Genomic DNA, 26,377 nt, shown 5'->3' with positions numbered 1-26,377 from the left:
AGTTCTGTGATAAAAAAAAAATAATAAAAATCATATTGCAACCTGACCCTATGTTGTCTCTACCATTTAAGCCTGCTAAAGCTGCTCCAGAAGCACCCTCCCTTAGCCAAACAGGCTAAAAGCAACAGCATTCTTCCCGACATGTGTCGCTGTCAATCACTCTCTCACCAACTCGTGTGTGTGTCCTCTGGCTCATAGCTGACTCGGGAGTCCTCTGACAGCTTCACCTCCTGCTCCTATTATACCCCAAATTTCCTCCTTCCGGTCTGAAGTCAAAAGATGGCACTTGTAAAAATCTGGGTGGCGGGTCTTGTTCTGATGCTACTGCTTTGCCCGTCACCGACGCAGCTGTCGGGTTTGGCGGGGGCTCAGGATCGCTTGGAAAACTACAGGAGTGTTGACCTGTTTGCAGATGAAGATGGGGATGGTGCTGGGGAAGAGGAGGAGAAGGAGGAAGAGGAGGAAGGGGTGGCAGAGGAAGAATCAGATGATGGGGCTGAAAGTAATGAAGAGATAGAGGAGGAGCAGGAGGAGGAAAGCACTGTGGAAAAGGAGACTGTAGAAGAAGACCCCACTGAAGATGGGGAGTCTGACATAGAGGCCGATGAGACTGAGAGTGAGGAACCCGAAGAAGATGCCAATAAGTCGGTGGCTGACGAAGAGGAGGAGGCAGAATCAGTAGAGGAACTGATGCAAGATGTTGAGGATGAAGCAGAAGCAGAATCAGTGGAGGAGGAGCAAGCTGATGAGGATGATATGGATGAAGAGCAGGTCCCTGACAAGGCTGAGGAGGAAGAGGAGAATGATGAAGGTGAACATGCTTGTTTCCATTTCGACCCTTCCATTTAAAAAGTCACCTTTAGTAATAAATGGTTTATAAAGGGCTTATAAAGTCATATGATAAGGTTAAGTCCAGCTATAAGTCTATCCCAGCTGTCTTGGGGCGAGAGGCGGGGTACACCCTGGACTGGTGGCCAGCCAATCACAGGGCACATATAGACAAACAACCATTCACACTCACATTCATACCTATGGACAATTTGGAGTGGCCAATTAACCTAGCATGTTTTTGGAATGTGGGAGGAAACCGGAGTACCCGGAGAAAACCCACGCATGCACGGGGAGAACCTGCAAACTCCACACAGAGATGGCCGAGAGTGGAATTGAACCCAAGTCTCCTAGCTGTGAGGTCTGCTCGCTAACCACTAGACCGCCGTGCAGCCCTCTGCCAGGAGCTGATCATCTAAAAACGATATACTAAACGATAAACGGTATAATTTAGTTGACCGTCTTACATCCCAACCATTTGTAGTGTTGCTATTCATCAATCAAGATGGTTCCCTTATGATTCTGCTGATGTTCTAACAGATAAAGACGACGACTTGGCAGAAACCGACACACAGCACTTCCATTCAGGCTCTTTGTGCAATGTTTGCTCCATCTGCAAGGTATACAAACATTCCGAATCATTCCGATCAGACGTCCGCAAAACAAGAACGACCTCTTCTTGTTGTGTGCAGCACTGTGCCAGCGAGTGTGACAAGTGTCCATGCGAGGAGGACGATGAGTCGTCCCACTGTGAAGGCTGTCAAGTATGCGTCTTCTCTTCTTTATACGAACGGGAGTGTTTGACACTATATGTACAGTACATGCATAATGGCTTCCTGTCTTCCATGCAGGAATGCTCCCAGTGCTACCTTTGCCCGATACTGTGTGACACCATTTGCACACCAGGTACAATATTCATCAGGATTTTTGAAATATAGTTTGCAAGAATGCATATAAATAGGTCATGGTAATGGTTTAATTTCATTTGAACATGCATCAGATTACAATTGAATGCATCCCATAATCAGCTCACAGTTCCACATGTCCAAAAGGAGTAGGAAGAAGCAAAGCTTATTAAATGGTACTTTTACAATCAGTAACTGTTACATTTGTTCACTTTCTGCTTTCCTAAAAAAAAAAGCGTCATATTAAATAAAATAATGCTGCTGTAATTTTCCAAGAATATTTATTATGGAATATATTTTAACAAAATTCTAAAAGTACTGTACTTTTACATGAGGAGTTTATTTTACAAACAAAACATATTAACATTTAAATAAAACATATTAAAAAAAAATTAAAAATCCCCAAATTTTACATATTTTTGAGAATATAGAATGATTTTTTCAAAATGACCGGAATAAAATTTTAATGTGTGGGAAAATAATGTGAAAAATAAAATGTAATCCTATGGGAATCTGTTATGTCAATAATATGAACCCAAACATATGCCTGTTATGAGTGACTGTTCTTGTTATTTAATGAGAACAAATTTTGATATTTACTCAGTAAAACTACAACTTCATTTGCATAATATTAGGACTTTTTGGAATTCATTGACATTTTTGTGAGAATATATATTAACAAACATATATTGTGGCGATGAATACTTTTCATTAGACCTTTCATAGACTAATATAGTTTTTAAAAAATTTTAATAATTTATTTTTTTCAAATTTATTTGTAATTTTAATAAATTTTTTATTAATTATTTAATTAATTAAGTAATTAATTTAATTTAATACATTTTAATGTAATGTAATTTTTGTCACGTACCGAAGTACGAGGTGATATGACCATACATAGTAAGTTAAAGTATTTGTGATTTTATAAATAAGGAGTAGACGTAAGAGTAATAGATAATAGACATACAGTATAAGAGTAATAGACCTAAGTGATGAGAGGCATAAATGAACATTTAAGGTTACTTTTACCTTCATAACCTTAGTAACACGACAAGATCGCTGCCATATTGTACGCTAACTGAAGAATGCACGCCAAAGAGGCAAAACCGTGGCAACGGGGGCAGATACCTGAGGTTCCACTGTTTACGACAAGAGTGCGCTGGTGTTTTCGGGAAACTACTGCAAATATGTTTGCTAGTTTTTATGAACTCACGGACCAGTCTGATGACATTCATAGGCTGGTATTGGCCCGGGGCTCAACACTTAGAAAGGTTTTAATATTTTAAATGCCGGGAGGTAGTTTGCAGTAAAATGTTTATTTTTATTTTTTAATAGGAGAGGGGGAATAAAAAAGGAAACTGTAATCACAAAGGCCTATTCAGATTTGGCCTATTCAATATTTGTAAAATTGCTTTTATCAGTCGGTCGGTCTATCTCTGTATCCAAACATTAGTCTTTTGGTTTTTTTTATCCTAACAATAATGTGTTGTTCATTTCAGGAGGTCTTGTTGATGAGCTTACCGCCTCCATCTTTCAGTAAGGCGCCTCAAATCATTTACAAACACCTCTAAATACATAATATATAATAATTATCATTTATTCTTCTGGTTTTGCAGGGCTGTGGCTTCTTTACTGTAAAGACTTTTTTAAGTGTTGACTGGGACACAGTGCGTTCTCCCATCACTCAAAATGGGAGCTGTCCAGCTACACGGGCTTCTGATCATGGATCACCAGCAAAAGGTCATGAAAATGCACATTTTTGTCTGTGAATGACACAAATTAAACGACCTATTGGCCATGTTCATTCCCGCTGGCTTAATCGGATATTTACATTGTGGATTGTGTCTGCTTTTTGACATGTTTAGATGTTTTATTTTAAAATCACTGTTAACTGCGCTTGAAAAACAAATATTTGCCTCATGTATCAATGCAAAATAAAAATATATTTGCTGTTTATACTAGATCTAGTATAATAAACGACACATACTAATTTGTGTGATACATTGATTTTCATTATATATTTATTCAGATTTATTACATTTTCCTGAGGCCCGATCCTGTAGGAGAAGTAAAGTCAAAATATTACCCAAAAAACATGTCATATTACTAAAATAATGCTGTAATTTTCCAAGAATATTTATTATGGAATATATTTTAGCAAAATTCTAAAAGTACTTCTACATGAGGAATTTATTTTACAAACAAAAAATATTAACATTTAAATAAAACATATTTAAAAAAATTTAAAAATTACCCAAGTTTTACATATTTTTTAGAAAATAGAATGATTTTTTCAAAATGACCAGAATAAAATTTTAACATGTGGGAAAAAAAGTGTAATCCTATGGGAATCTGTCAATAATATGAACCCAAACGTTGCTGTTTCATGAGTGCAAATTTGGACATTTACTCAGTAAAACTACAACTTCATTTGCATAATATTAGGACTTTTTGGAATTCATAGAAATTTTTGTGAGAATATATATTAACAAACATATATTGTGGCGATAGTTCCTTATGTCGGCCTTGGAAGGGTAAGGGTAAGGATGTGCCATGATGGAAAACCAGTTGGGCAGACCCTCGGTGCCATGGCTCCATTTCCCACACACCTGCATGTACTTCCTTGAAATTGCGTTTCCTCAGACTTGGCTTGGATGTGAGCATCATTAAACAATCTGGCACCGAGTTAATCCTCAAGCTAAAGAAAGCGTGATTGAGAAGAAGGCGTCAGACAATGACAACACCCTCCATTTGTGTATGGAATGTAATGACGGTACCAAGACCAAAGGAGCGCGGTTTTTTTTTTTTTTTGTTATTGCTCCCAGGGATGTAAACTTTATGTACAGTCAAAAGCAAGAATCTGTAGCTGATGTAGCAAAGCAGCAATGATTTATGACCATTACAAACAAACTTGGCAGAGCCGCTGAGCAGCGAAACAGGAGACGATAAAAACAGCAGACGCATCAATGGGAAGAAACATTGTCATTATAGCCTGGGAAAAAAAGCCACAATAAGAAAACACTGAAATGTTGACACTAACATAACATTTGTTACCTCAATTTTACACTAAAGAAGAGTTGCTGTCTTGTTTTATTTTGTGGTTCCATGATTATTATAATAATACATTTTATTCAAAGTACAGTACTCAAAGACGCTATACAGTAGAGAAAAAAGAAATAAAAATAGAGTTGAGTAAACGATGCATTAAAATACAATATCCAAACATTCATTCAGAGCTAAAACAAGTTAAGATAAAAAGTTAGACATTAAAAACGGATTTAAAGAGGTGGCTTTTGAGTTGTTTTTGAAGGTGGGAAGGTCGGGGCAAGCACGGAGTGAATGCGGCAGCGATGGAGAAGGTTCTGTCTCCCCAGGTTCGTAGCTCGATCTTACAGGGGAGTGCCAGGAGGTTGGAGTCTGAGGAGCAAAGGGGACGCGGGGGATTGTGTGGATGGAGGAGGTCTGTGAGGTATGGAGGGGTCAGATCGTGGAGAGCTTTGTAGGTGATGAGAAGGACTTTGATATGGATACGTTGGGGGACGGGAAGCCCGTGGAGGTTTTTAAGGACCGGGGTAATGTGTTCACGGGAGCGGATGGAGGTGAGGAGTAGTTTGTTGAGGGTTTTGGATGTTGTACTGTAAAGAATACTGTTTCAGTAGTCGATTCCGGATGTGATAAACGCGTGGATCAGGGATTCAGCTGCAGAGAATGAAAGTGATGGACGGAGTCGGGCTATGTTCTTAAGATGAAAAAAAACAAAAATCTCGGCACTCAAAAGCACCCTGTCCCAAGAAGCACAAGTTCACAGTGGCTATTTCCTAACTTGCTAATTGTCCACCACTTTCTGATACTGTACAGGTTTACTGTTGTTATTTTTGTTTGGCGTAGCTGGTGGCAAAACAGATTCCTAGTGGCCGCTCTTTCTGTGGAATGAGACAATCTTTGCGGGAGAGGACATTGATGTAAGCGGACGATATACAGTAAAGTCTCGTTATATCGATATCGGTTATATCGAAGTATTGCTTATTACGATACTATTTTCATTTCCCGGCAAATTTCTAGTCTTTTTTGATATAATTAGTTCCGTTAGTACGATACCCGGTTATTATGATAATCCGGTTACTACGATGCCCTTTTCATCTCCCGCCAGCCAATTTGGTCTGCTTATATCGATACAAAAGCAGCTTAAATCAATCTTTGCTTAAGGATTTCAATACCAAAAAAGAACACGGCGAACGGCTGCTTCCAGTCAACTTTATTTTTCACACTTCCACCACCAGAGCGCAGCACACACACCGATTCCCGCACTTCCTGGTTCACAGTTCATGCTCAACCCGCCCCACATAGCTGGCCAAACACATGCCTGCAACAGAAGAACCAACTGACATAGCATACACACCTATTCCAACGAAGACACAAGCGTACAAATACATGTATTTAATTGTGTTGTATTCAGATATCTTTTTATCGCTTGCAATAATCACTGTTTTTCATATGTACATGCTGGCGTTCGTGGTTTCTCTCGTGTGTATAGAATCTATACGGAATAGGTGTGTATGCTATGTCAAATATCGATATAACGAGACTTTACTGTATGTGATGGCACCAACCCCTTCCACCGTTGTAGCCAACATGTACTTTTTTTTAAAATATCTGACTGCTGGGCGGCACGGCGGTCTAGTGGTTAGCGCGCAGACCACACAGCTAGGAGACCGGGGTTCAATTCCACCCTCGGGCATCTCTGTGTGGAGTTTGCATGTTCTCCCCGTGCATGCGTGGGTTTTCTCCCACATTCCAAAATAATTGGCCACTCCAAATTGTCCATAGGTATGAATGTGAGTGTGAATGGTTGTTTGTCTATATGTGCCCTGTGATTGGCTGGCGACCAGTCTAGGGTGTACCCTGCCTCTCGCCCGAAGACAGCTGGGATAGGCTCCAGCACCCCCCACGACCCTAGAAAATGAATGAATGAATGAATATCTGACTGCTGTGCCCCGCCCCGCTTTTACTCATGTTTTAACTGTGTATTAACCAATCAATGTTGTATTTTGGTGTGTCTTCTATTCTGTTTACTTGCTTTATTCTACTTCACTCTTCTGAAAAAGTGTCTTTGAGTATTTTGAAAAGCGCTATACAAATAAAATGTATTATTATTATTATATTATTACATTAGAAGTGGAAATACAAGTACTGGACCAGGTTCAGGTATTTTGACGACACATGGGTTAAGGTCAAAACGAGCGGAGTAGATTTGTTTACTGGACACATCAACTGTCGTTTTTGAACTGCGAAGTCCAGGCATGGAAGGACACATTCTCAATAATGAGGTCTAGACAAAACCTACTCACACAGACCAGTACCTTGACTCCCATAAACCACTAGAACACCAGCTCGGGGTTATCAGAAGCAGAGAAGACACCTACCGCCAATGGAAGACAGAGGGGACAGAGTGGAGTGTTTTGGGTGTGGTGCAATGGCCTTTACATTGGAGAGACCAAGCAACACCAATACAAACTCATGGCACAATAATCAGAAAGCAGGTTCAGACACCCCCCCCCCCCCAAAGATTGTCTAATTCCACAGGAGTGGTCACTAATGAGCTGTTTTTCCACCAGGCAGGTGGAACCTGCTTTTATGCAGAACGGTCGTTCACCAGCCACGCTAGGCCACAATAAACACAACAGCAACCCCCACTGTGACCACCCCAAGGGGGAGCAGGGAGCCTACACTTTTAAACTGAAGCTGCCTTCCACAAACCAGTTGCTACGATTCAACCTGAACTGGTTGACTGAGAATCGACACCGTGTCATTGTTTGAGACTGCAGGGCTTTTCAATGAATGCATTAGTTTTGTTCCAACATAGACTTCAGAAAAGTACATGTACTTTCTATTTGGTGTCACAAAGTGTTAAGTACCTTTTTACCTTCAGGAAAAGAAATCATCTTTCAAAGTTAGACGTGATGTGAAAATGTAACATTCTTCCATTCATGTGGCCTCAAAGGTATTTACAAACTAAACAAGTGCTCACCTGCCAACAATGTCCGAAGGAACGTCTCAGGCCTGTGACTGTTACATAATTCATAGACGAAAATAGGCCTGTACGTATGTGAATGGACAGGTCTACTAATGTGCGTGTGAATCTGCGAAAAACTGTGAAAACTGGACAAATGTGTGAATGGACAGGAAGATGTTTGCATTTTGTTATGTTAATTGAATGGACAAACGGATGTTTGTATTGTGTATGGAAATGTAAGGACAGACATTTATGTTATGTGTGTATGTGAATGGGGCTGCACGGCGGTCGTGTAGTTAGCTCGCAGACCTCACAGCTAGGGGAGCCGAGTTCAATTCCGCCATCGGCCATATCTGTGTGGAGTTCTCCCCGTGCATGCGTGAGTTTTCTCCGGGTACTCCGGTTTCCTCCCACATTCCAAAAACATGCTAGGTTAATTGGCCACTCCATAGGAATGAATGTGAGTGTGAATGGTTGTTTGTCTATATGTGCCCTGTGATTGGCTGGCCACCAGTCCAGGGTGTACCCCGCCTCTCGCCCGAAGACAGCTGGGATAGGCTCCAGCACCCTCCGCTGACCCTCGTGAGGAGAAGCAGTAGAAAATGAATGAATGTAACATTTGCAGGGCTTCTTGGCTGCACGGTGTTCAAGTGGTTAGCATGCAGGCCCCACAGCTAGTAGACCCTAGTTCGATTCCACCCTCAGGCATCTCTGTGTGGAGTTTGCATGTTCTCCCCGTGCATGCGTGGGTTTTCTCCGGGTACTCCGGTTTCCTCCCACATTCCAAAAACATGCTAGGTTAATTGGCCACTCCAAATTGTCCATAGGTATGAATGTGAGTGTGAATGGTTGTTTGTCTATATGTGCCCTGTGATTGGCTGGCCACCAGTCCAGGGTGTACCCCGCCTCTCTCATCCAGCACCCTCGTGAGGATAAGCGGTAGAAAATGAATGAATGAATGTGAATGGATGCATGGATGTGTGCCTTGTGTGTGTATCGGAATAGACAGCCAATTATGATATGTGAATGGACAAACATGTTTGTGTTATGTGCATGTAAATACGAAGACAGGTGTTTGTTATGTGTGCATGTGAGTGGTGTGTGTGTGAATGACAGACAGATGTTTGCATTACGTGTGTATTTGTCAAGAAGCAGGGAGCATACACCTTCCCATCGTTAATAACACGGTGTGGCCCCATCTTGGCAATTGTTCTTCATTCATTCATTCATTCATTTTCTACCGCTTATCTTCACGATACTGATACCAAACAACCATTCACACTCACATTCATACCTATGGACAATTTGGAGTCGCTAATTAACCTAGCATTCCATTTTTGGAATGTGGGAGGAAACCGGAGTACCCGGAAAAAACCCACGCATGCACGGGGAGAACATGCAAACTCCACACAGTGATGGCCGAGGGTGGGATTGAACTCATGTCTCCTCGCTGTGAGGGCTGCGCACTAACCACTTGTCCGCCGTGCAGCCCAATTGTTCTTCAAAGAGATTTAAATGTTTTCTTTTCCAAAACATCGCACTCTCGGTTCACATAACCGCATGCAATGCGTGGTTTGTCAATGGCTGTGATGAGACCCATCAGCATTAAGAAAAGGGCAAGCAAACCTGTTGAGTAGGTTCACTGACATCACTGATGAGTGTATAAACAGTCTGTGATTGACTGAACGTTCGTGCGACTAAGTACTCTGGAACTTTATCAACAGAAAACATTTTCGGTCTCTCTGCAAAATTCCTAATGATATTCTGCAACCACTGTACAACAAAGCAGCTCTTCAATGTAAACAGTGAAACATTCACATTAAATTAATTTGAATGAGTTTACGCCCAGCACTTTCATGTCCTGAAATGATATCTTCTGGCCATAATCCCATGAGTTTCATTTTACCTCTCAGGTGTCAGTTTACCAAAGTACTTAAAGAGCAGTCAGTGTGTCTTTTGTTTAAACAGGATGCAATGCACTGGAACAGTCTGCCTTATGGGGATTGTGCTTTTGTTTATGCAGGCCCTTTGTGGCCGTTTGTCTCAAAGGAAGTGGAGGATACCACTTCTTTTATTGTCAGCGTTAGAGCTCATTTAAAGTAAGTCAGGGTGTTGCACCTGTGAACTAATGCATTCAAATGTTAATATTATGATTCTTAATATTGTAAAACGGCACCTAATATTGTGATGCTACAGAATGTCATAGTGACACAAATGCATCACTGCAACTGAAATCATAACAACCAACTGAGCCGTGTTGCCTTTGTATTAGATCTTATTCAACTGCCTAATGTTGTGGTATAGTTAATGCTGCGTGAGCATGACAAATCCCTATCCGTCGTTATCTAAACTATCACTTAATTAAAAGCTTTGGCCAAAACAAACCACAATAAAACCACAGGTCATGTTACTTGTCTTCCCCCATCCAGGTTAACGTTGTCATTGTACACAGTGAGGGACCCCTCCCATCCAGCATCCCTCCCACACACACACATATTATATCCTTGACATGTGATACAGCACATTTTACATTCTGATTTGGATTGTGTGAAAGTAATATATTATTATCAGTCGGGTTTTTTTTTGTTTTAATCAATAAGGACTTGAGGCCTGGGTGCTAAGGTAAGAATACTCCTCTCTTTACAGCCCTAAAGTTATGATAATGGTTTATTTCATTTAATCACGTGTTTACACTTGGGTTTACCAATAAAGAATGTATAATGATCGATAGCTTCTTGCTAAATAGCTAAATGACTTCTTTAGTTAATAATAAACAAATGAATTCTATATAGCTGTATGTTAGGCTGCACATATAACTGTGTTTTTGTATCACCATTGTAATGCAAATGTGCAGTTCGATTTCACTGATGGATTGTGTGATTTAGTCAGAAAATTGGCTGCACAAACTAGACAAATTAACACCGGATTGTATTTCTAATGCTTTGCAAAGAAATATTCTATTATTGAGCTATTTTCTTTCTTAGTGAAGATGAATCTCGACTTTACTGTGCTGTGTTGGAGTTTGGGAGTGTTAATCAATAATGGTGAGTCATTTTATGACATTGTGTAGGTGTGCTGTACTTGATATTTGAACCGAATTCGTCACAAAAGAAAGAGCAGTGTTGACATTTGCCACACACTTTGTCCTTACAGTGGTCATTATTTACAGGAGAAACATAGTCATCTTAATTACACTTTGCAGTGACATAGTTTGCTTTGTTTTGATATATAACAGGTGCGCCCCGCCTGTGTTAAACAAAGTAATAAAGGATATCATTAATTTTGTGTCAGGTCTGTATGGCATGCATTATATTTTCTTTCATTTTTTATTTCCAAAGCAGCTGCTGGGAGTGACTGGTGCTACACAGGTTGCGGTAAGTGCATGCTTGATTACCGTAATAACTTGAAGAGACACATTTGGTAAGTTTGCAGGCTCCTCCTTGAACAGATCACACGCCAAACCACTGGCATGAACTCCCTGACTCTTCCTGCGGGGGGCAAAGGCAATCGCCTGTAAATATATTGACCAGCCAGGTGGAGAAGAATGAATACCTGCACAACTTCACTTTTGTCAACTTCACATCCCAGGGTGCCTTCAAGTCCGTCATAAACACTGGACATACAGGTATCCTATACCCTGTAGAATTTAAAATATATAATCTGTTTGAATGGATGGTGTTTTTCCGTTTGAAAAGAAAGGACAAGCTGAATTCCCTGGCTTGTTTACATTGAAATATCCCTACATTTTATGTGTTGTGTTATTGTGTTTATTGATGTATGGCATACATAACCGGATATGACGTTTAAGTCTGCGCGACGTGCTGTGTGTAAGTTTTTACATTGCTCAGTCTTGATAAATATAGAAACATGTACTTTTAATTAGTCAGTAATAAAATAACCCCTTATATATCGCAAATATAATGCAAGCAGAAGTTGCGTTTTGCTTTATTAATAATGTTTTCCGCTGTATTTTAGTGACTTTTCTACTTCCCGTTTGCTAGAACCTAGCTAGCATGATGCTGGCTCGTGAGCCACTCATGCTGCATTCCATTTGCATCGGAAGTCTGAAGTCAGACTTGGGAATGATGTCACAGGTGAGGTTGCGGTGTTCCAAAAAAAAAACAACAAAAAAAACAAGATTGCCAACTCCACAAAAGCTATTCTCGCGCTTAAATAAACAGGTCACGAAAACATGTCTTGCACTTGTACGCCATTGTTAGAACCGCGTGTGTTTACGTTTGCATTAAATACTTAAAAACTTAAAAAGACATTGGAATGCAATGTCTTCTCAAGCCAAGTCAGGGGTAGTGAGGATTTGGCGACTTTCCGACTTGGAAATTCGACCTCCGGTTTAAAGTTCACACTCGAAACTCATAATTCCCGACTTCCGGGTCTAAATGGAATGAAGCATAACTCAACCTACCACTAACACGCCACCTGATTTGAAGTAGCTAACCAAAGGGTCACAGAACATTTGCTTCAACTATGACTATTTTTTATCATTGTTAAATTCAGACATTATGCTTTTATTTAATGACAAATAACGAAAAAAGTACTTTAAATAACCAGCCCTGCTGATTATTAATGAGTTTTTAATCTTGCTTCTTTTGTTTTAGCCAAACTCCTCATAAAAGACAATGAAGTTGAGATTAGTGGCGGTGGACTCAATCATACGTACTCCACAATCCAGCTCCATTTCCACTGGGGCGACACCCAACACCACCCCGGGTCGGAGCACACCATCGACGGACACAGATACCCGATGGAGGTACACGGGTGGTGGTCACTTTGGACCACGTGCCTGAAGAATGCAACATGATATTGCATTTATTTATTTGCAGATGCACATTGTGAGTCTGATGAAAGGCCTTTCTGTGGAGCAGGCCCTCCAAAATCCAAGGGGGATCGCTGTTCTTGGCTTCTTCATAAATGTGCGTATAGATCAACAGAAAGGTTTTGCAACATGCATCATAATGATGACTCTCGTACTTAGGCCACTGAAGATGAAAATCTGTCAGGTCCTTGGAGCAACTTGACCTCTTATCTCCTTAAGGATACAGGTAGCGAGACATTTTTGTCAATTCCACTCCTTCTGGTTAATCTGGTGGCCTGTCTTTTGAAAAATGCCTGGGATTGAATGAGTTATGTTGATTATGTATTGATATTGCCGCATGGTGGACAAGTATAAGCTTCAAATTGTGCAATACTGGATTTATGTGCAATAAGATTAATTAATTCAAGTGAAACTCGGGTACAATAAGTGCAATATTACATTTTGTTTACTGAAATTCCACATTTTGGTTACTGCAATTCCACATTTTGTTACTGTATAGGTCAGGGGTGGGCAAACTATATATTTTACACATAACAGTCCACCTGGTATTATTGTATCTGTAAAATTGTCATGCAATCTGCTATTATTATTTATTATTTTATATTTATATTTAAATATTTAAAAAATAATAAAATATTATAATAATTACAATAAAATTAAAATAATAATTATTATATTATTATTATGTAAAATATGCAAATATAACAGTAATATTATATATAATTAATATAATAAAGAGTATTAATATAATAATTATAATAATCATAATAGTTCTAATAATAATTATAATAATCTAATAATAATAATAATTATTATTATTATTATGTGCTTGTGTCCCTTTTTTCAGGAGCACTTTGTAAACAACAGACCATGTCAAAAACCGAAATTGATAAAACCATCAAAAGGTTGGCTCAGGCCATGATGCCAGGTTGTATGTTGAGTTTAAATGAAATACTTTGGAAAGATTGGGTGGGCCGTATTCAAACACTTGGCGGGCCGGATGTGGCCCCCGGGCCGTAGTTTGCCCACCCCTGGTATAGGTTATTGTTGTTGACTGCAATTCTACATTTTGTTACTGCATAGGTTATTGTTTTTGATGTACATATATTTACACTTATTTTGAACAACACCTGACACTTTTATATTCATATTGTTATTGTTTTTATCTAAAAATCCAGTGGTGTCCAATCATAATGATTATTAGTCAGTAGGTTTGGAGAACATATACTGTCCAACCCCCCCATGTACCTGTTTTTTTTTGCATGTTTCCACAGACACTGAAATCAATGTGACACATGCCATCTCCATTGATGACCTCATTGGCAACGTGGACCTCTCAAAATTCTACCGCTACATGGGCTCACTGACCACCCCTTCCTGTAATGAAGTGGTGGCCTGGACCGTCTTTCATGAGCCTATTCCTGTCAACAAAAATCTGGTGAGTTAGCAATATGTCTTTAGTTGGGATCAGCGTTCAAATGTGATATCGGTATCTGATTATTTTTCATTCATTCATTCATTTTATACCGCTTTTCTTTACGAGGGTCGCGGGGGGTGCTGGAGCCTATCCCAGCTGTCATTGGGCGAGAGGCGGGGTACACCTTGGACTGGTCGCCAGCCAGCCAATCCCAGGGCACATATAGACAAACAACCATTCACACTCACATTCATACCTATGGACAATTTGGAGTCACCAATTAACCTAGCATGTTTTTGGAATGTGGGAGGAAACCGGAGTACCCAGAGAAAACCCACATATGCACGGGGAGAACATGCAAACTCCACACAGACATGGCCGATGGTGGAATTGAACGCGGCTCCCCTAGCTGTGAGGTCTGTGTGCTAACCACTTGCCACTTCACATACACACATAACATAAATAAATATTTGACAAAAAGCAGGGAGCATACACCTTCCCATCGTAAATAACATGGTGTGGCCCCATCTTGGCAATTGTTCTTCATTCATTCATTCATTTTCTACTGCTTACCATCACGATACTGATACCAAACAACCATTCACACTCACATTCATACCTATGGACAATTTGGAGTCGGCAATTAACCTAGCATGTTTTTGGAATGTGGGAGGAAACCGGAGTACCCGGAGAAAACCCACCCATGCACGGGGAGAAAATGCAAACTCCACACAGACATGGCCGAGGGTGGAATTGAACCCTGGTCTGCTAGATGTGAGGCTCTCCGCTCTCATTGGGATGGCTGTGTCGTCCAGCACAAGACGTGTGCGCCAGTCCTCCGCTTAAAAAATTCCGACGGCAAACAAGCATCTTGTTGAGTCTTTGTAGCGAAATTGAGAGCTCGGTATCAATTCTTCCATCTGTGAATGACGCAGACATGCGATTAGCGACACGGGTTAGTTTTTCATATTAGATGCTACAATAATAGCAGTACTGTACTGCAGCTTGGTTAATATACAAGTCAGTTGTGTTTTGTTTTGTGACAGCTTTACTGTCTAAATAGTTTCTTCCCATGACACCTGTTGCTAGCTAGCGCATATGAACTCCTTTTCTCACGCTGGAATGCACAGAAAAGGGAAATATGTGTTCATGTTTCAGATAAGGAGTGTGAAAATTCCAAATTCCCCTTTAAGTCTTTCAAAGTAAAGAATTGATGTGTTTTTAAACAGCAGCTCGTATGAGTGCAGTTTTCTTAGCGTTGTACGTGCCAGTGTAACTCTTATTTGATTGACAACCCAGTTTGGGTGTTGACAGACACCCGGGAGCCTTTGTCACTCAAGAGGCCTTGTTAGCGTTATCTCATTGATTGCTTTAACTTTTTTTTTTTTTTCCCAGAATATGACATTGTGAGGTAGCATTTTTTAAACAAACAATTTTTAGGTGACCCAGATTCCAGTTCTTTTTTGTATTTTCACTTTTTTGTTTAAAAAAGGTGACTTTAGTAACCCAGCAGTATTGTTTTTTTATTCAATAAATATGTTTATGTTATCATATATTTGTGCTGAAACAGGCTAAAAACATGGAAATATGCTAAGATGTTATATAAAGTGGATTCCTACACAGTAACGATTCAGTCCTGCAAATTTGTGGATTTTTGGTTAAAAAAATAAAATAAATTTGTATTTTTTTTTCTCCTGAAAACACGTTATTCACATCTAAGTCGGTAATAGTTTTTAAATACATGATAATACAGGTAAAATGTACAGCATTTTACACACACAACTGTTGCATATTTTTAAAAAGTTCACGCTAAAGTCAACTGATGAGAAGATTACTGCATTGTTTTTCTTGACTGACTTGTTCCTGTGACAATGGGAGCAAAAAAAAAAAACAACAAACAAAACAATCAGATAATTGGAGTTGTCTAAGCGGTGCCGACTCTCTTTTTCTTCAACGTGACGGCAGCCCCTAACCGTGTGTTCCACACATTGTCTTGCGTGTGTGGCTGATTGATGTCAACCGGTCGGATGCCAGCACTGTGGTATGTGTGTGATACTGCTGTGTAGTTTACAAACATGTGACATTTTGGATGCACAAAAGAAATGATTCCTTTGGATACGTGGCACTGCATAAATTAGAAATGATAATCAATTTATTACAATGTATGCGGTCCATTTGCCCTTTGCTGTGTAAATCACTTTTTCTGAATTTTTTCAAATACATTAGTATTGGGCTGCTCAGCGGAAGAATGGTTCGGTCCTCCTTATTGCCATTTTTTTTTAAATTTTCCAAATGTTTCAACTTTCTTCATAAATAGTAAATGTACTGCTTTTAATAATATGACGTATTTCCCATAATGTTTTGTCATTGTTCCCATAATATTATAGTTTTTTCTCTTCACTTAATTTTCCAAAAATGACAACTTTATTATTTTGTTTGTTTCTCACAATATTATGACTTACCAAAACCATATTTTTTAATTTAATGTTTCAACTTTATGCTACTAAAATTTTATTTTTCCCTATAATCCCTATATTTTTCCCATAATATAAAATATATATTTCATTATATGACAACTTTTGTTTTAGAATATTTTGACTTTATTCTTGTAAAATTATTGTAGATTTTTTCTTTTTTGTTGTTTTCTTGTTAAATTATATTATTACAATGTGTCCTGTGGCACAATAAATAAACAGACGCAGTCCCCCAGGACCGCACTTTGGACACCCTGGTATAGAGTGCACACATAGCAGCCTGGCAGCATTTTATTGGACTGTTACCTACCTAAGGCTGCACGCGCAGACCTCACAGCTAGGAGACCAGGGTTCAATTCCACCCTCGGCCATCTCTGTGTGGAGTTTGCATGTTCTCCCCGTGCATGCGTGGGTTTTCTCCGGGTACTCCGGTTTCCTCCCACATTCCAAAAACATGCTAGGTTAGGTTAGTGACTCCAAATTGTCCATAGGTATGAATGTGAGTGTGAATGGTTGTTTGTCTATATGTGCCCTGTGATTGGCTGGCCACCAGTCCAGGGTGTACTGGACTGCCTCTCGCCCGAAGACAGCTGGAATAGGCTCCAGCACCCCTGTGACCCTTAGAAAATGTAGAAAATGAATGAACATTAGTATTAGTATAATAGAATGCATCTAATTACAAGCCCTAATTACTCACATTCACACCAATGGATTTTTTTCTCTTCAGGTTGAACAGTTTCCCATCAAGACGGGCCTCACCAACGTTTACCGACCAGTACAAGAAATCCACGGGCGCAAAGTGTATTCGTCGCCCAGTGTTGTTCTTCCTCCCAGTGGGTGGCAAGGACAAACATACACGTGATTTTTACATTTTACTTAGCTTCTTCTTCTTTGACTGTTTTTATCTCTCCAGGTAATGAATGGTGCTACGACGATCACTGTGGTATGCTATCATCAAAGCTAATCTTCTACTGGACATGAGTTATGTGTTCATGATGCCTCTTTATAGAGTTCAGTCCTTCCAAGTGGAGCCTTCTGCCCGACTCGCACTGCGATGGCGAGCGTCAGTCACCCATCAACATCGAGGCACAAAAGGCTGTGGAGGATGAACACCTCGACGGCTTCAGTTTTACAAAGTTTGACGACAAACACGTCATCAAGTACATCACAAACACGGGCCATACAGGTTGGGAAAAGTCTCCTCTCGCAGGGGTCATCTCTAATATTTTGGAGATCTTATTTAGCTCCATGAAAAAGGCAAATCATGGATGTCATTTGTAGCGCCTCCCTTGGGATTGATGTCAAAATGATTCATTTGATACAGATATTAAAAAAATTGTACAATCATCTGACTGTATCTGTGTGTTTGCTCCCTTTTAGTCAAGTGTGTCTTGAACGAGGGGATGGTGGAGGTGTCCGGGGGCGGCCTTGGTCACGTCTATTCTACTCTCCAGCTCCACTTCCACTGGGGATCCTCATCACAGGGCGGCTCAGAGCACACCATGGATTCCAAAAGATTCCACATGGAGGTATTAGAATTCCCGTTCAGGATTGTTGCTTGTTTCATGAGATTTCACTGACCGTAATGAACTGTTTATTTGAGGTGCACATTGTGAACAAGAGGAAGGATTTAACCCTGGAGGAGGCGGTTATCACCCCAAACGGCCTGGCAGTGATGGGATTCTTGATTGAGGTAACAATGGGGTTATCATAGGGCATTCATTCATTCCTTCATGCTGGAGCCTATCCCAGCTGTCTTAGGGGGAGAGGCGGGGTACACCCTGGACTGGTGGCCAGCCAATCACAGGGCACATATAGACAAACAACCATTCACACTCACATTCATACCTATGGACAATTTGGAGTGGCCAATTAACCTAGCATGTTTTTGAAGTCAAACTAAAGTCTACTAGCTGTGGGGCCTGCGCGCTAACCACTCGATCACCGTGCAGCCAAGAAGCCCTGTAAATGTTACATTAATTTATTTATTCATTAATTTTTTACCGCTTATCCTCACAAGGGTCGGGGGGGAGGGCTGGAGCTTATCCCAGCTGTCTTCGAGCGAGAGGCGGGGTACACCCTGGACTGGTGGCCAGCCAGCCAATCACAGGGCACATATAGACAAACAACCATTCACACTCACATTCATACCTATGGACAATTTGGAGTCACCAATTAACCTAGCATGTTTTTGGAATGTGGGAGGAAACCGGAGTACCCGGAGAAAACCCACGCATGCAGTGTGCAAGTGTGGAATTGAACTCGGGTTTCCTAGATGTGAGGCCTGTGCAGTGCGTCTCAATTATTTTCTGTTATGAAATGATTTTCGCTGCCCCCCCCCCCAATTTAATAATAATAATACTAGCGAAATTGATATTTATTCATTTATCTGTACTGTACAGACTGAACTTTAAACTGAAACCAGCAAAATGCAACAAATGCAGAGTATGCAAGTGTATTTCACAGTCAAATTGCATGTTGAGTACTATAGATTTGTACATGTTGGTGGGTCTGCATTGAAATGAAAGTCTCTCTCTGACAGACAGTACTGTCATAGGGTAATGTAAAGTTAATCTTCATCAATCTACAGTATATACTGTATATTTCCATACAGCTCTTTGACGATTTGAAATATGCTGATAATCACAATAGTCAGCGCATCTTACCTCCAAGTCCCACGCCTCAGTCAGTGCAATGCCACTGAGTCATGATCCGAAACCATAATCTCTCGATCTGCCGATGTAATCTTAGAACAGAATGTAGCTCTATCGAACATGCACAAAGATTGGCATGGAGGTGAAATTGTGCAACAAATGTATTATTTTGAACTTTGAACACAAAATCCTGTGTCACAGGGGTGTCAAACACGTTTTCATATGAATATGAGTGTAAAATCGCCTTGTGATGTTATTGTAATAATTAGAATTGCCCATGCATTTGATTATTATATATTCATTTGTTTAAAAGCATAAGCATATTTTCAAATATATATTTTTGTTAACAAAAAATTACGATCATAATAATCTAATAATATTAATACAGTAGAATTTTGAGACAAACTTCTCCATTGACCAATTATTTATTGATCCTCATGAAGGGCCGCGGGGGTGCTGGAGCCTATCCCAGCTGTCTTTGGACGAGAGGCGGGGTACACAGAGTTCCCACGCATGCACGGGGAGAACATGCAAGCTCCACACAGAGATAGCCGAGGGTGGAATTGAACTCGGGTCTCCTAGCTGTGAGGCCTGCGCGTTTGTCCGCCGTGCAGCCTTAGGTTGGTAACAGTAAAATAAAATGCTGCCAGGCTGCTATGTGTGCACTCTATACCAGGGTGTCCAAAGTGCGGTCCCGGGGGATTGCGTCTGTTTATTTATTGGGCCACAGGACACATCGTAATAATATAATTGAACAAGAAAACGACAAAAAAAGAAAAAATCTACAATAATTTTACAAGAATAAAGTCAAAATATTCTAAAACAAAAGTTGTAATATAATGAAAAACATTTTTTTAGTAGCATAAAGTTGAAACGTTAAATTAAAAAATATGGTTTTTGTAAGTCATAATATTGTGAGAAACAAACAAAATAATAAAGTTGTCATTTTTGGAAAATTAAGTGAAGAGAAAAAGCTATACTATTATGAGAACAATGACAAAACATTATGGGAAATACGTCATAATATTACGAGCAGTACATTTACATAGACTAATTAAGAAGAAAGTTGAAACATTTGGAAATTTTAAAAAATGGCAAAAAGGAGGACAAAAATTCATACTATTAATATGCTTTTTCAAATGCAAGTGCAAATGTCATGAAAACAGTGTAATTTTACCAGGATCTATGCAAATATTTATAAATTCAGGGGCAATATATTAAGGTTATTTGAATAAAATACATCATAAATCTCAAGGTTGTGTTCAGGGTAAATCTGCATTATTTTCCTCTTTGCCGAAACTCTCAACTTCAGCAGTTTCTTCTCCAACCACACCTACTTTGTTGCGAAGGGTCAGAGGTCAAGGGGTAGCTCCAGCCCTCCTCAGAACTACATAGACAGCCTCAACCGGTTCCGTGCTCATGGCTGTCAGCAAACAGTAAGAATTGGATATACAGTAATTGGAGAATCCGGTCAAACTGTGCTGTGTTCATGAAACAGCTGTGTGCAAAGTGGGGCCAACAGTAGGAGCAGCAGTGAATGTGAAGTAGGTGTTAAGCTGCGTTCCAGTGATTAAATTGGTTGTCATCAGGTGTGAAGTGTGTGTAAACCCTGCGAGACGGCGTGTCGTTGCGCAATTTTGACATTTTCAAAATTGATGGCACGCCTAATTTCTGTGAATGTGAATGCAGCCCGAACGCATCGCAATTTAGGCCTAACCAAATGTGGGTGGTGTGTATCAAAGCATGTCCCATTCACATTGATAGGTTAACTTTTCCTCCACCTATTAGAGCAAGCCTGGGGGAAGCCTCTTGAACAAACAAGTGATCTTAATGCAAAGTCTTCCAGTCCGCAACTGTGCTTCCTTTTTCTAGTTTCTGCCGCCTTCCTGCTTTTTCCATATTCTCTTTCTGCAGCTGAGATCATTTAGACTTGCCTTTCTTTTCTGCAATGAGAACTTCTTCCACTGATGCAGGAAGTGGTGACGACCATGCATACCTGTGGGACCAATGCACACCATGCATACTATTGTTGTGCACTAGATGTAAAGAATACGTGCAATTATAAGCACAGCATAACTCTTCAGGTTAAGCTATCCGTGTTTAACAAATGACAGGACACAACCACTTCGGCCATTGATGCACCGAAAAAGAATTCATACAAGTAAATGGAATGCTAATGAAGGTGGCCGCACCCAAACCATGGTTGTTGGCTGGCAGAGGCCCCATTCCATTTCTCTTTCATTTGCACCACAACTGCCTATACCTTTTTAGAGAAGAAATACTGTACGTACTGTAGATCCTACACCGTCCACCTCAGATTAGAGCATGAACTGATGACGCTTACTGGGATGAGACAACCTGAACGCTTCCAGTTGCAATCGATTCAAGGTCGTAAGAACACAATGACTTGGATGAATGAGGATATTCACATTCATTCATTTTCTACCGCTTATCCTCACGAGGGTCGCGGGGGTGCTGGAGCCTATCCCAGCTGTCTTCGGGCGAGACGCGGGGTACACCATTCACACTCACATTCATACCTATGGACAATTTGGAGTCGCCAATTAACCTAGCATGTTTTTGGAATGTGGGAGGAAACCGGAGTACCCGGAGAAAACCCACACATGCACGCGGAGAACATGCAAACTCCACACAGACATGGCCGAGGGTGGAATTGAACTCGGGTCTTCTAGCTGAGGATATTCACAGACATGTCCAAACATGAAGAATCATTTTGTGTGGTAAAATGTACCTCGGCACTATTCCTGTGACAAAGGTAACCGAAAACACGCATGAACCTCCCATTTTCATGGAATTTAAGCTTAATTGATATCATTTCTACTGTATCGTCTTCATTAGCCATGTTTACATGAGGAGATTTTCCTCTTTCCGAATGACGTACCAGAAAACAGTGTATACATGGAAAGGAATATTCCAATCTCCTGTCTTTACATGCGCCGCTATAATCAAACGGAATAGTCAACGGGGCATGTGCAGTAAAACGTAAACAACATCACGTGATTCATCGAAGCCGTCCAGTCTTGCAATTACATTCAGTTCTTTTAAAGTTTGTATCAAAAACAACTTCCACTGAAGTCCAGTGATGACTGCTACCCGCCATTTTCAAAACCGGAGAGACGTCTGCGTCTTATGTCACAGCTGAGCATGCGCTGAAAGAACGCACCCTGACAACTTTCCGATTGAGCGGGTACAAGATACCTCAATCGGATTGGGGAAAGGAATATTCCACCCCTGGGAATCCCATTATATATTAATCCGAATTGGCACTTTTCTTTCGGAATGAGGTGTATACAAAGGTTAGATTTTTCCCGAATGGAATTGGAATATTTTGGTAAACGTGGCTATTGACCTTAATAAAACGAGGAAGCCAGTAGGGATGGTGGTAAATATGACATCAATAAATCGGTCTGCCATTGGTAAAGTTGTGTAATAGTTGTGTGTATCCTATAATTGCCAATTGTGCCATGGACTTTGCTTTCTAGGCTGCTGTCTCCGACAGAAGTAGCAGCGCTACCGAAAGTGACGATGTGAGTCCAGTATCATTTCCACCCTTCCTGAAAGCTGATGATAACTGAACTAACTAAATTGTTCACTTTAGTCGCACGATTCCTCCGATGACTCCGACTCCGATTCAGCCACCGATGCCTGGAAAAAACTTAGCGTCTACCTGGCTGCAATACAAAGCGTCGGTGTGTATAATATATCTTTTATGCAGCGGGCAAGTTAAAAGTAGAATATGTGATGTGACGCAGGTTCACGGGTGGAGGTCACGAAGGAACTTTCCCTCGCCGAGCTGCTCGGCGACATGGACTTCACCTCTTACTACCGCTACAATGGCTCGTTGACCACTCCCTCATGTAACGAAGCAGTGGTTTGGACGGTGTTCAAAAAGACAGTCAAAGTGGACCAGAGCCAGGTAAGCACATAATGACTACTGTAATGGCGTCGGTGGAACAATAAGCGCCAAAAGGCAAAGCGTTGTTTTTTTTCAATTTTCCATTCCATGTAATCAGGTGTTTAATGGTACAATTATTAGATTAACGTTATGGCACACCACCTCCCTCTGCTAAGAACACTGCAGGAATGCTTTTGCGCACACATTAGGGTTGGTGTCACTCCGGTCAATCTGGTTGTGACACACCCACAGGCCGATGGCATGAGGCACGGTGTGCCTGTCCTATCTAGTCTGACTGGTGTGCCTCCCACCTGGTCTTTGACCATGAACTCATGAAGCCTGCTGAGATGACAGGCGAAACGTCTTCGAAGACAACCAGAAGAGTCTTATGTATTATGTACAGTAACGGAGAGTCACCACATCAAATTAAAAGCAAAAAAAAAAAATTACGAATACAGACCCGCCATCCACCAGTACAAGCCTAGAGAGAAGATTGTCGCTTTTTGATGTGTTTGGTAAAAGGCATTCTGGTAGCATGGATTAACTTGTACAATGACAAATATGCTCAATAGATCGATAGATAGATAAAGTAGTATAGTCAAATAAAATTCATTCATTTTCTACCACTTATCCTCACGAGGGTCGCGGGGGTGCTGGAGCCTATCCCAGCTGTCTTTGGGCGAGAGGCGGGGTACACCCTGGACTGGTGGCCAGCCAGCCAATCACAGGGCACATATAGACAAACAACCATTCACACTCACATTCATACCTATGGACAATTTGGAGTCGCCAATTAACCTAGCATGTTTTTGGAATGTGGGAGGAAACCGGAGTACCCGTAGAAAACCCACGCATGCACGGGAGAACATGCAAACTCCACACAGAGATGGCCGAGGGTGGAATCGAACTCGGGTCTCCTAGCTGCGAGGCCCGTGCGGTGCATCTCAATTATTTTCTGTTATGAAATGATTTTCGCTGCCCCCCCCAATTTGATATTCTAGCAAAATTAATATTTCTTCATTTATGTGTACTGTACAGACTGAACTTCAAACTGAAACCAGGAAAATGCAACAAATGGAGAGTATAATTGCATGTTGACTACTATAGATGTAGGTCTGCATTGAAATGAAAGTTGCTGACAGTCCCATCAGGGGAGGGGGGAATTGAACCCTGTGAGGTCTGCATGCTAACCACTGGACCGCTGTAAAATAAAATAATAAAATAAAATAAGGTACAAATAGCAAGTACAGTAGAGCAAGAATATAAAAAATATAATAGCAAAGCAAGTAAAATACAAAACAAAAACCTCCATCTCGTGCTGTTGTGCAAGAGATGTTGTACAGCATATACATGTACATGTTGATTTAGTGCAGTAGCAGTTCGAAGTATTATAGCTCATTAAAGTCATTAAAACTTAACTTTATGCATCCTCACATTGTATTAGCATTTGAGACCAAATATGAGGTGAAAGAAAAACAGTAAAAATAAAACAGTAAAAATACAGTATAGTCGTTAATCTGTGCAACATGGGGGAAAGTTAGCAATGGGCCGCTCACAACAACAACAACATGTACATATAAACTATGGGATTTGTAACTTTTTTTGTAATCCTTGCACCCGAAAGCTTCCTGCCTAGTTTAGCCCCGCCCACGTACCGGTACCGGTTGGGGACGCTCGGTGCAAGTTATTAAACACAACAGCTTTTGTTTTTTCAGTAGGCTGACATGTTGTATTTGTGTACTTTATCAACCCCACTTCCAGTTGTCGATGTTCCCAAACTGGACGGGTTATCACAACGTGTTTCGACCAACGCAGGCTCTTCACGGCAGGACAATCTACACCACGGCGGGATGCAGTGGACTGGCTCCCACTGTGTTCTCAGTGCTTTTCCTCTATTTCTGTCTTTCTTTCCTGCACTAACACACCCCAGTAATTATTCGTATTATTATCCAGCCTGCACTTTTCCTCATTGTAGATTATTGCAAAACTTTAAAAGGGAGGGGGGGGGCGGATATTAAATACATTGTTTCTTTGCCAGGCATATTATTAATCTAGTCGTTTCTGAGCACGACAGCAGTGGAAGTTATTGCACCTAGTGTTTGTTTGCTTAATGACTTGGTCATATACTAAAGTGGAGGCTTACCGGAAGGTTGTGTATTGTATATATGTGATAAAAAATACTTCCTCATTGAACTTTGACCAGACTATATAAATAAAGTGTAACAGCTACCATGTTGGTAATTGCACCATTGTTTAGAAACTATAGAACATGAAGTACAGGAGTGGTGTCCAAAGTTGTTAATACATACAAATACTGTATATATCTAATCCTGTCCTGTCATTTGACTTTATATATTTCAGACATAGTTGCTAATGGTGATTAATCATGATTAATTAATGTAAAAACTGGCTGAGATGTTGTTATATCTTAGCCTTTCCTCGGTTTGTCACAATTTTGCTGTTTGTTTTTAGTCCTACAATGCGCCGTGGGCCGTCCAACGGTATCCTGTAAAGATCATTCATTTGGCAAACTCAAATAAGAATCTTACACAAACTAGCCTGTTTGCTGCATCAGTAAGTTCTGTTCTGGCGAAGAAAGACGAAATGATGTTGAGAAGCTGTTGGTGTGGATACCCTCCTCTCTTGCCACTCTTCACTGTCTTCAATTAAGGTAAGATGTTCATTTATCCATTTCATTCATTATTATAATTATTTCACATTGTTTTATGCCTGTGAAAACTATAATTATTCTTTATAAAATGTATTTTTGTACATATTTTTATTGTTTGGAACAAATTTACCTTATCTCCTATGTTTACATTATATATAAATCTATACAATGTATGGGTTTTATATTCTGAAATGAGTATTTAACATTTTCATGATGTTTTCCTGCAACTTCCTAGTTGTCTACAGCAGCAGGGAGTGGCAACGTCTTTAAAATCCATCCAGGCTTTAGAAGTATTGTGTAGTGGATTTTATCACCTTTTAGACTTGCTTTTGTGTGAAGGCATTGTGCTTAACTAGGCCAGCAGACGTGTGAATGGTACAACTACTCTTGCTACTTTTCAGTTCCTCTTGTTTTTTCCTACATTTACTGGAGAGGGATGGGGCCGCAGGGTGGCCTAGTGGGTGAGCATGTTGGCCACACAGTCAGGAGATCTGCGTTTGAATCTCTGCTGGGCATCTATCACCTGTATCTGTGGGTATTCCGGCTTCCTCCCACATTCCAAAAACATGCATGTTAGGTTAATTGATGACTCTAAATTGGCGACGCCTAGTGAGGAAGTAATAGAAAATGAATGGAGAAGGATACTTCAAGTACGCAATGCAAAA

At 40.5% G+C, this 26,377-nt stretch overlaps 2 protein-coding genes across 5 annotated transcripts; both read left to right on the top strand.

Annotated features, from left to right (window-relative positions):
* The first annotated feature begins 224 nt into the window (after positions 1-224).
* Positions 225-3,658, top strand: LOC131109734 (uncharacterized). The gene is made up of 6 exons (XM_058062013.2): positions 225-811; positions 1,369-1,448; positions 1,521-1,592; positions 1,680-1,734; positions 3,233-3,269; positions 3,350-3,658. The coding sequence occupies exons 1-6, from the start codon at positions 280-282 to the stop codon at positions 3,369-3,371; spliced, it is 798 nt and encodes a 265-aa protein (XP_057917996.2). The 5' UTR covers positions 225-279; the 3' UTR covers positions 3,372-3,658.
* A 7,026-nt stretch (positions 3,659-10,684) lies between these two features.
* On the top strand, positions 10,685-25,598 carry LOC131109947 (putative carbonic anhydrase 3). 4 transcript variants are annotated; one of them, XM_078788807.1, is made up of 16 exons: positions 10,685-10,790; positions 11,088-11,120; positions 11,195-11,371; positions 12,363-12,514; positions 12,588-12,677; positions 12,740-12,806; positions 13,855-14,018; positions 17,199-17,304; positions 17,385-17,414; positions 17,481-17,657; positions 17,852-18,000; positions 18,075-18,164; positions 22,629-22,673; positions 22,745-22,835; positions 22,899-23,062; positions 24,803-25,598. In XM_078788807.1, exons 1-16 carry the CDS (start codon positions 10,736-10,738, stop codon positions 24,959-24,961), a joined length of 1,749 nt encoding a protein of 582 aa, XP_078644933.1. In that variant the 5' UTR covers positions 10,685-10,735; the 3' UTR covers positions 24,962-25,598. The 4 variants fall into 4 exon arrangements, 3 of the variants coding, with proteins under 3 accessions (XP_078644933.1, XP_078644932.1, XP_057918510.2); XR_013625763.1 differs by having other exon boundaries at positions 10,732-10,790; positions 11,085-11,120; positions 22,745-22,831; positions 24,803-24,946; XM_078788806.1 differs by having other exon boundaries at positions 10,732-10,790; positions 11,085-11,120.
* The last annotated feature ends 779 nt before the right edge of the window (positions 25,599-26,377 follow it).

This window comes from Doryrhamphus excisus, unplaced genomic scaffold (genome assembly GCF_037039965.1).
Source record: "Doryrhamphus excisus strain RoL-2023G ecotype Guam unplaced genomic scaffold, RoL_Dexc_Guam_v1.1 HiC_scaffold_24, whole genome shotgun sequence".
NCBI lineage: Eukaryota > Metazoa > Chordata > Actinopteri > Syngnathiformes > Syngnathidae > Doryrhamphus > Doryrhamphus excisus.
The sequence above is the reverse complement of the archived record's forward strand: the minus strand, read 5'-3'. Positions and strand labels throughout refer to the sequence as shown.

Excerpts from the sequence above, each read along its gene's own strand:
- LOC131109947 (XM_078788806.1), top strand. The coding sequence starts at position 10,736 with ATGAATCTCGACTTTACTGTGCTGTGTTGGAGTTTGGGAGTGTTAATC. Across the intron at positions 12,515-12,587 it reads GACACAGATACCCGATGGAG|ATGCACATTGTGAGTCTGAT; the intron begins GTACACGGGTGG and ends ATTTATTTGCAG. Across the intron at positions 23,063-24,802 it reads TCAAAGTGGACCAGAGCCAG|TTGTCGATGTTCCCAAACTG; the intron begins GTAAGCACATAA and ends CCCCACTTCCAG.
- LOC131109734 (XM_058062013.2), top strand. The coding sequence starts at position 280 with ATGGCACTTGTAAAAATCTGGGTGGCGGGTCTTGTTCTGATGCTACTG. Across the intron at positions 1,593-1,679 it reads CCCACTGTGAAGGCTGTCAA|GAATGCTCCCAGTGCTACCT; the intron begins GTATGCGTCTTC and ends TCTTCCATGCAG. Across the intron at positions 3,270-3,349 it reads CTTACCGCCTCCATCTTTCA|GGCTGTGGCTTCTTTACTGT; the intron begins GTAAGGCGCCTC and ends CTGGTTTTGCAG.